The sequence below is a fragment of the Etheostoma cragini genome, chromosome 5 (genome assembly GCF_013103735.1).
Source record: "Etheostoma cragini isolate CJK2018 chromosome 5, CSU_Ecrag_1.0, whole genome shotgun sequence".
NCBI lineage: Eukaryota > Metazoa > Chordata > Actinopteri > Perciformes > Percidae > Etheostoma > Etheostoma cragini.
The window spans coordinates 23927058-23937457 of NC_048411.1; the positions used below are offsets into that span (position 1 = coordinate 23927058).

At 40.2% G+C, this 10400-nt stretch overlaps 1 protein-coding gene across 3 annotated transcripts in view; it reads right to left on the reverse strand.

The window, feature by feature from the left end:
• taok3a (TAO kinase 3a) overlaps positions 1 to 10400 on the reverse strand; it is a 57976-nt gene that overhangs the window by 18625 nt on the left and 28951 nt on the right. For all 3 annotated transcript variants that reach the window (XM_034871567.1, XM_034871568.1, XM_034871569.1), the window contains exons 3-10: positions 8019 to 8258; positions 4880 to 4951; positions 3931 to 4032; positions 3613 to 3658; positions 2389 to 2485; positions 1781 to 1894; positions 1187 to 1278; positions 872 to 965 (exon numbers count right to left, since the gene is read on the reverse strand). In XM_034871567.1, coding sequence (XP_034727458.1) covers positions 872 to 965; positions 1187 to 1278; positions 1781 to 1894; positions 2389 to 2485; positions 3613 to 3658; positions 3931 to 4032; positions 4880 to 4951; positions 8019 to 8150 — 749 coding nt within the window. In that variant the 5' untranslated portion in view covers positions 8151 to 8258. The remainder of the gene's footprint in view (positions 1 to 871; positions 966 to 1186; positions 1279 to 1780; positions 1895 to 2388; positions 2486 to 3612; positions 3659 to 3930; positions 4033 to 4879; positions 4952 to 8018; positions 8259 to 10400) is intronic.

The window sequence follows — 10400 nt, forward strand, 5'->3', positions numbered from 1 at the left end:
GTTTTTGTAATGGAAAACCAAAAAAGGCGAGTAGAGTCGAGGCGTGTTGAGTAGATACCACGCAGTGGAAAACCGCCAAAAATCTCACCTTCACGAGGACATCCAATAACACAACTAGTCCTACTCATTACTTAAAAAACGTACACTTCAACACTGTGAGTGATATGCTGTTGCAAAGACACAGCAAAGAGCTGTTTAAAACCTGCCGGCCTAAATTAAATTGCTTAAAGTGTTTTGATGTCTGGAAGGACAGTCTCTAGAGAATCTATTAGAGTCTACAAGCGAGCTGTGAGGCTGAGAGCAGCATGAAGTATTGGCTGTTTGCCCATAATACGTTTAGAACACTCTGTGTCTGTGTACAAAGAAACATCTTGTTTAGTATGGCAAACACAAGAAAATGTGAGTTTTTTTAACTAGTAGAATAATAGAATAATCACACTGCTGTTAAAATGTACCTTACAGCCCAGCAACAATGATGGATATTGACACAGTATTATTTTGGTAAGGTTTCCCAGGTAATTATATAAGAGACTTAGAGTGTGACCTTGCACAAGGCCTGTTGCAGGGATCATAGGTTGTGCGGATTACCACAGGGATGTCTTACCCTGACTGAGCTCAGATCAGATTTGACCTTAATATTCACAGTTGAGTGGAAGTGTTGTATAAGCAGTTTCATTGGATTTTCTCGGTTTGTGGACATTTTTTTTGTTCAATTAAATTACCATGTTTTTTACATTTTGCAGTGTTTAAATGTGACTATTCACATATAGGCAGCATTCAGCAATCACTATGCCTATTTAATTGAAAGGATTAAAAAAAAAGAAACCAAAAAACTGAATGGTAATATATGGGAGGTGTATTTTTGACTCACCACTCATTGGACTGTAGCGTGGGAGAGTCGTTCTGTGCGATGTGATATAAGGCACTCATGGCATTCATGTTGAACAAGGGTGGTTTGCGCTCAGCTAAAATAAGAAAAGATGGCAGAGTCAGAGAAGGATGGAGAAGAGTGATGTTTAAGTTTTCACAAAAACCAAACCTTTTCTCCTTGAATGAGGCAGTCTCAAAAGCACGCAGGATCTAATAAGACATATTTTTTTATCTTCCTATTTAAGTCATCTGCTGTATTTTTTTTTACTTTATGAGCCTATAATTGCATTATGTGACCATTAGGGTGGATGCTCACCCAGTTCAATACAGGTGATCCCCAGGGACCAGATGTCCACTTTCCCCTCGTACTGACCCTCATCCATGGCTAGGATCACTTCTGGGGCCATCCTGAAGACAGAGAGATGCACATGCAAATGCACACATATGCGTAGTTTATTAAGTATGGGGAAAAAATCCATGAAAATGTTATAATCTGCTAAGCCTCTCAGAGCCTTTAAAGACTCTGGTATGCCGTGATAGCAGCTCAGTTTTAGGAAAATGTGTGTGTGTTTCTGTAAATGTGGTGTGTGACAACTTGTGTTTGTGTTTCTATGTGCGTGTGTTTGAATTTAACATGACGAGTGGGACAAAGTATGTGCTATGTCAAAAAGCACTTACAACATGCTGGAAACAACATGATGAATTTACACACTGCAAAAACAAACAAAAAAGCCCCAAAAAGCAGCTAACTTGTGTGAAACAGTAATTTCTATGCACAATAAATCAGACCACCTAAAGAAACACCAACAAAACAAGTTCAGTTCATGTTGGATCTTCTCAGCACTTTTAGTCCTGTGTGATCTTCTGTGTTGTGCCCCCACCATGTCTATCTTGTCTTGTGTATACTGACCAGTAAGGTGTTCCCACAAAGGAGTTGGCAGGTGAGGCAATGGAGGCAGAACCAAAGTCGGCCAGTTTGACCTGACCCAGCTCAGTCAGCAGGATGTTACCAGCTTTCACATCTCTGAATGGGGAGAGGGGGAAAATATAGAAAGTGAGCATATATAAGCATAGAAGCAAAACCACATTAGTTCCGGATCTATTATGCATTATGCTTTTCCCTCCTTGAAAAACTGGCCACTGATGCAATGTATTTATAGATTTGATTTTTACATTTTAATGTGTTTTTAAATGTCTGCAATGAGACCTACGATGACAAAGAACAGTTTGATTCATACACTGCCATTGTTGGATGCTTATCATATGTGTCTGCAATAAAAGATAATGTTGACACCAGTGAGACAAGAGGGTTGTTACTTCCTGTCTCCCTGGTGTCAATAGCAGAGTTCAAGGAGGAAAGGTTGGCACAGAGATGCGTTTTTAAAGCTTTATTAGTAAACGCAATAAAGGGAGAACATTAATAGCTCTCATCTCATCTTTCAGTCTTATCATGTTTTTCTAAATTCACTGTATGTTCCTGCTGGGAAATGTTTGGAGCTAGGAAATGAACCGACTCACCTGTGAATCATGTTATGGGAATGTAGGTAAGCCAGTCCTAGCAAGGCACCATGGGTAATGGCAGCAATTTCCATCTCTTGGAGTGGTTTCTTATGAACTTGGGGAGAAATTAGTACAGTGGAAATAAGTAGCTTCACTTCATATAATAATGAACTATAACAGCTCTACACAAAGGCCTTCATAATAAATAAAGCTTCTGCATATAGTTATTATGTGCAGACTACAGGCATGATCAAAGTTATGGCAACCAAAACATCACAGTTTCAGTAATAATATTTCTGTCCTGCCGATATGGGTGTACAAAACTAATCCCATTTGGCATCTACCTTATGGATGTAAACAGTTGTGATATAGGCTCCTAAACTGGCTCCGTACTGTTGCAGTAACAGAGAGACTACGTGCCAAGGCAACAGGTCACAGCAGAACGATGACTGAGAAATTTAAAAGTCCCAAAAAAACAGGCCAGGGCCCACTGTCATGATTGTGTTTTACGCCAGTGACGAGTACACACGTAGGTGTTTAAAATAGCACATTAGGTCCAAGTCAGGAATGCTTAGAGGGTGGACAGTTAAGGAGGTTCAAGCTTTGACAAATATCAAATGTTGTTGGTCTTTAGACAAATTAGTTAAGCTAGAAACTAAATCTAAGTAACAGACATAGTCTTTAAAGTAATCAAAGTGCTCAATATAACATCACACGTCAGACCACAGAACGTTGCTAAATTCAGTTACAAGCGAATTCACATTTGCAGTGCATCGTCTTGCAAAAAAACCATGTATGGACTATTTTGTTCCGTTTTGTTTATTTTAGTAAGGTTCACAAAACTATAGAACATGAGGTTGTACGGGTTTTAAGAGATAAATGCAGCCATCTTATAAAAGGCAGACCCTCATGTCTACGAAGTCTAGCAAAACTTCATAAACTACGGTCATACAGTAATCTGTAATGATGTTAATATTCAGGTGCATACAGTCTAGTCAAGACAATCCTACTGCGGTCACCTAAAGCTAAAGCTTACTAATTTATACAGTATATCTCATTTGTTTAATTGGTACAATAACCCAAAGGTAAAAACAACTAGGTTTTTTTGGGTGTTTTAAAGACTACTTCTTGGCCGGGTGCAGTGGTTTCTTCAAAAAGTGCTAAAATAAAAATAAAATACTGACAATAAACAGTTATGTTTAAATATGTGTTCGCACATTACACATTTATAAATACACTTACCCTCTAGTAAATCTGATGCAGAGCCCAGGCAGTACTCCATCACCAGCTGAAACAGAATACAGTTACAGCTGAATATCTAATTTACCAGGTTTGCATCATAAATTATCACAAATTCAAAGCTTCAGCTAAAGTTGTTCTCTAATGCAAACTAATCACATTATGATGTCTGCAATGGAGTTGGTACTGATTACAACATATGCAGAAAGAAAAAGAATCAGACAAAGGGGACCGGGAGAAAAAGATAAACAAATAATGTTGCAAGATTGAAACAAAGAGGGGAAGTGGGACAAAGGAAGATGTGGAGAGGGACCCACTCACCCAGGCAGTGTTTTCTTTCAAGTAGCAGCCTTTGTACTCAATTGTGTTTGGGTGTCGCAGCTGTCCCAAAAACTTGACTTCCTTAATGATGTCCTGCCACTTCTGCCAAAAACAAAATTTAGACAAAGATGGTTACACACTACAGGTACAATCACAGAAACTCTTAAGTAGGCATTGCTGTGACTTTGACTGCAATGGTGCAGCTGGCCTCACTGTAGTAACTTGAACAGGTATTATGGACTTTATACATGTTTTACATTTGTGTCTATAGACAGACAGGATTTGTTTTTTTCAATAGCAAGCATTGCACTAAGATAAATGATAAACAGAGTAGTAAAATGCAAAAAATGAAAGCTAGGTCTATGCTTACCAGAAGAGTTATTATAGCAACCGAACACGTCAGCTTGTTAAGTCATGTCATGACTCACAAAAAAACACACCTCAAAGGTTTGTAAAAAGAAGAAAGTTTGATAAGCCACAGAGATGTGGCCTCAAGTTCAGCTGAAGCGTAAGCTGTGATCACATAGAACGCCTTCTAAAATCTGCTTGTGCCTAAACGTTTTCAGTGGTTTGCTTGAGGGAGCTACATTTTTGTTTCAATCCTTGGATCTGGTGGTGAGTAATTATTTTCACATTTTTATTCTTTTAGGGTAACTAAAAATCCCACATGAGACATGTCACAAGCTAGTGTCAGGCTTTGGGTGATTATCATTAGTTAACAACTTCTTGTATTTAAGCTCTTGCTCACATTATTAATGGATTTGTGCCAAAGCAAGAGAAATAAACGTTATCTGACTGTGTGCTGACCAAATGTCCACTTGATCTTGAGATATGTTATATGTGAGCTATATAACTACTAAATTGTTGTGATGCGTATACAGTGGCTTCTTGGTTCTGAAGCCAAAGTTTGACATGTCTATTTGCTCAGGTGTGTGAACGTCTTTCTTACTTCGGTAGTCTGCTTGCCATTATAGGACATCTTTTTGATGGCCACCACCTCGTTGGAGTAGGAGTTACGTGCCTGGAGAAGAAAACAGGGAGATCAGACCCTTACTTATAAACACACAAACAGTAATCCCCTCACAAGACATCATCACAGGACTTTTTTTTAGTCCCCTGGTTATTACACTCTATAAAAAGACTATAGTAACATTGATAGAACACACTGATAGAACACTTTATAAAAGTTATTAAAATGTTGTATGTGACATGACATAAGAATGATACATATTCTGATTAAGTAGGGTAAATTGTTAAATCTTTACATTAAGTTTCACACATTTTTACAAAAGCATCACATATCCAGTACGATGTGTGCTGTATATACAGAGTAATACAACGGGGAACGAGGAATCAGTTTTTATTGGATAGTAACTCTGTTCCGTGTTACTTTAACTACCCTGTTTAGCATATAAGCACTATATAAAAATATAGGCCTTATAATATTTCCATTCATTATCTCCACTTATACAACTACATTATAATGTGTTATGAACCTTTGAAAAAATGTATATACTTATGTTAAATACGGGGTTAAAGTAAAGTGTCACCAAGTCATGCAATTTCTTAAGGGTGATTCGGATGTGAGCCGGATATATTTAGTGCATGCAAACCATCATAATGCTTGCACAAAGCAATACATTTACAGTTGAGTGATACAGCAGTAACAGATTCTCTCGTTTGAATTTAAACAAATTTCCGCCTGATCAAAGCACTCAACTATGTGATTTGGGCAAGCCTGCTGGAAATTGATATGTGGCTGTTCTGCAGCTAGGGTTAGGTTTGTGTTGTCTGTGCATTTCCACATGCCCAAGCTAAACCTGTGGTGTTAACCTCTAAGGCATTTGGCCTCAGGAAAAGCTACGCTGCAGCTCAGCCAAAACCCTTATATCGGCTTCATTCCATTTTCAAATGAATGGGAAATTCATGTTGAGAATTAAATGGAATTACTGTAACAGCAGGCAACGGAGTATTCCCATTTGATTTTTTTCTCATATTCATTTGATCCCTATGATTGCCTGTCAGTTCATGCATTATAGCCATTCCCTCTGGTGTAATGTATTGATAGTTAGCTATAGAGAAGAGAAAATCAAATTATGCAACACTGAAATATTGAAATACATTCAGGCTAATTTTCTTTGCAGAAGAAGGGGGTGCATAAATAATTAAAGCTGCAAGCACGTTGGACAGGCCCTCGCTCTTCTGTGCGCATCGGAGTTACTAGCGGACGCCGCTCCACGTTCACCTGTATTTGTACAACTTAGAGGGAAATTCATTCAGCCTACACTATAGTGGTGTGTGGGTAATGGGCCTTCATACCCAGCAGGGGGAATTCCCCTGGTTCTTTTCTGTAATGGAGTTCCTTCCTATCTGAACATGCATAAACTACTGATGCACATACAGTTGCTTACATTGTTTTGACAGTGCATGCATATGCAATACAGTAATAACCTAAAGATTATGAACACATTTACGATAGGAAAACTGTGCCACTGTACCTTTCCCTTTCATTGTGCACTTAACCTGCAGCTACCTTTTACAGTACCAGTGTTGCAGACATTTACTTCTTATATGTTAGACAACACAACTACATCAAAGTATTGTAAACGCACAGCTTATTGTTGTTTTGTATGTTGTTTTGTTATACTGGAATGATAACCAATGTCATCATGTGATATTTACTATTAGTTATTTCAGAATAAACTTTGAGTAAAATGTATATACTTTAGAGTACTTCACAAAAGCTGCCCTGGCTATCAGCTAAAGCTAGCAGTGTACCAGTTGTAATGTGAAAAGCAAAAGTGTGTCAGTGAACATAGTGCTGGCATCAGGGAAGGATTTAGACAAACACTGGAGCCAGACGGACATGGGCACCAGGGTTACTAGTGATGTATTGGGGCTGTGTGTGTGTGTGTGTGTGTGTGTGTGTGTGTGTGTGTGTGTGTGTGTGTGTGTGTGTGTGTGTGTGTGTGTGTGTGTGTGTGAGACACAGGATATAAGACAACGGCAAAGCCCTGCCAGCAAAGAAAATCCTGCCCCACTATCGACAGCTTCTGTTTTTCTTTAGCAAGAAAGAAAGCTGTGGGAAAGAGGGAGGAGGCTTATCACTCCCAGCCCGGCATCTGGAGGAGAGGAGTAGGAGGAGAGGACTGAAGATGTAATGAAGAGAGAGCAGAAAGATGCGAAATGCTGTCAACCCTCTATCCACGCAGCTTAGAATCAAAGGCTCGACGTGGAATTAGTGATGATGAGATTAATAAGAAAGACTACAGAGAGAGTGCTAAAAGGCAATCTGTCTCCACTTAATTGCATTCAAACAGCCATAATGTAGCAGGCAACATTTACAACATTCAATCAATTAATCGATAAATGCATATGTAGAGTAATCAAAGTGATAATTGTGTAATAATAATTGCCATGGGGTAAAGGGCTATGAGTGCCTTGCCTAATGTAGCTCAGCGTAAATTCTTTCAGGAAGACCTAACACTTAATCACTGCTCTCTTCCTAAATTGCATCAGCTGTTGGAGGCATTCACCTTCCTGTTAAACCAAACCGAATAGGCCACATATCCCAAGGGCCGATAACAGCATCACAACCCTGCTTTAAATCTGTTTCTCTCCCTGCTGCTGTCAGCGGTCATTTCAGGCAAAGCGTGCAACCCTCCACTTCCCCTTCCACCTCTAGTCATTGTCACCCAAAGGCACCCTGGGTCTTTCTCCTGCTGTCTCCTTTGGCCTTGTCTTCGGGCTCCTTTGCTGCCACCGCTGTCTAGACTCCATCGGGGGATTGTCTAGGCTTTCTTACCCCTTTTTTAAAAATGATTCTATAACGATGGAGTCTAAGCTCCAAAGACTGTACATTTTATGATGCTTATGTACAATAAACATTTGCATATCTGCAAACAAGTCTCTCCTGATTTAAATGGTAGTATTATGTAAATGTTTCAAATAAATCTTAGTTTGAATTGACTTGCATTGGGGAAAATGGTGTTGAAAAAGACATCATTTATGGAACTTTAAAAATTCAGGATGAAGTCAATAATTTTCATGGTTTGTAAAAGTACAAAAAATTGTTATTTGGCACTTACAAAGTAGACGGCCCCGAAGCTGCCATGTCCGATCTCATGCAGGTCACAGAAGACATCTTCAGGGTCATCTTTGAAGAAGAGGTCAGCCAGCTCGGGGTCCTTCGGAACTCCTTTCCGCGTGGATGACGGCATTATGGGCTGGACATCAGCTAGGCGCCAGGGACGACGCTCACATACACACTACTGCTGCTGCTGCCGCCACCAGATGTCCACGACGGACCCGGCATTGGCCAGCTAGACCTGGGAAACAGAACGGACAAGATTGTGAAATTTGTTTTTTCCTTCAGGCTGTGCAGATCCTCTTCAATTTAACACTTAGCTGTTGCCGGACAACTTAAAAAACATAACTTGCTGTTTGTGAGATCATTTCTACCTGACCAAGTAAGCAAATATTTAACTTTCATACACAGCATGTAGAGTGAATTACTATTTATGTAATCATTGTTATATTAATTGCTATATAGTGAAACTAATACAATGGATGTTAAACATTACACACCCACAGGGTGGCACTATCTTTGTGGGGACACCTCATGGACATAATGCATCCCCTAGCCCCTTACTTTAACCTTAACCCTTATCATAACCATAACCTAATTTTAATCCTAATCCTAAAACCAAATCTTAACCCTCAAACAGCCCTTTAAGATTGGGTATACTGAGTAAAGTATACTGAACTCCCGGTTTTTGGTCCCCTCAAATGCAGTTAACGAGTGCGCACGCACAAACACACACACACACACACACACCGCACGCACGCACGCACACGCACACACACACACACACACAGCTGAGGCTGAAGCTGAGTCACTGATGCATCATATCCCTACATGCTCGTGTGCGTACAAACACACACACACACTAATGCTAAATGTTTATTATCACAAGGCTGCAGTCAGGCCGTCAAGCGTGTACGCATCCTAGACACTGCTCCAGTTAGCTTCGCTGCACATGCATCACACACACACACACACACACACACACACATGCACACACAGTCACATGCTATAGCGCTCATTTCTGTTTCTTTCCTCTCTCTTTTTCGAACTACCATGAAATCTCTGTGCACATCAGCCAGATGCAGCAAGCAAATCTGGCTGCAAAGGCCAGCCCCACACAGAGCAAGCTGACATACAGGCAGAGGCAGCAAGGCACCACACAGGCACACAGGCACACAGGCCAAGACACTGAGCATCAGCATCATCCTAATCCCCTGCTCTTAAAAAGGATCTAAGCCATCACGCCCACTCCAAAAACATCAGTCTTAAAGGCAATAGTCCTGTGCCCTCTCTTCCATGGCACCAGGTGTATAAAGATAGCTGCCTCAAAACTTTGGGGGGGGGGGGGGGGGGGGGGGGGGGGGGGGGGGGGGGGGGATTACTTTTGGTGAAGGGATACTAAGGCTAGGCTATTTCAATGAGAACCTTGAATGATGACCCAATTCAAAAACGTTCTGCCAGTGTCCTCGTGTTGAAGGCCTATATTATGACATGCTTCTTATTTGTCACACAGTAGAGGGGAGAGTAAGACTTTTTTTTAAAATTATTTTACAAAAACATTGTCCTGAGAAATGTGCCACCATCTTGCTACCATCTTTAAAAATGCTTTAACATAACATCTTAACATTGGGAATGGCGGCCTGCTGAACTGTAGCCTGACTAAAGTCCATTTCATGGTTTTGGTTTCTCTCGAAGAACGCCCCAGAACATGCTTGGAACCTACCATGGGTTGCCGCATAAACAACAGATTTGGTCTCAGTTTACTTTCTTACATAATGTGAAAGATCACATATACAGGCTTAGATGCTTATTGCCTTAGGACATCTCTAGGTCACTGAGGCGTTTTTGAAAAGCATGAATCCTTCAGCTGAGACCTTCACGCCTGTAATCGAGGTGTGACAAATGATGAATGAACTGTAGAGTACAGCATAGCAATGTAATTGTATGCATACATGCATCAAACATTTAGGTTGCAGAAATTTCTTATATCCTTCCTATTTATGGTTACTAGCAGTTCAATGAAAAACACTTGGTAACCAGCTATTAACTAGTCGTCTCTGTGCTTGTATAGTCGTTATTAGCTCTTCGTCTCTGTGCTTGTATAGTTGTTATTAAGTTTTCGTCTCTGTGCTTGTATAATCGTTATAAACTATTCGTATCTGTGGTTGTATAGTCAGACTTTTTTGTGTGTGTGTTCTCTGTTTACCTACAATATGAACCTGTTTGTGAATATGTGTGTTTAGTGAATCTGTGTGTCTACTGGTTGCATCAGTGCTGTCTGTCTCTCGTCTCTCCTGTTTTAGTTCTACTTCACACACACACACACACACACACACACACACACACACACACACACACACACACACACACACACACACACACA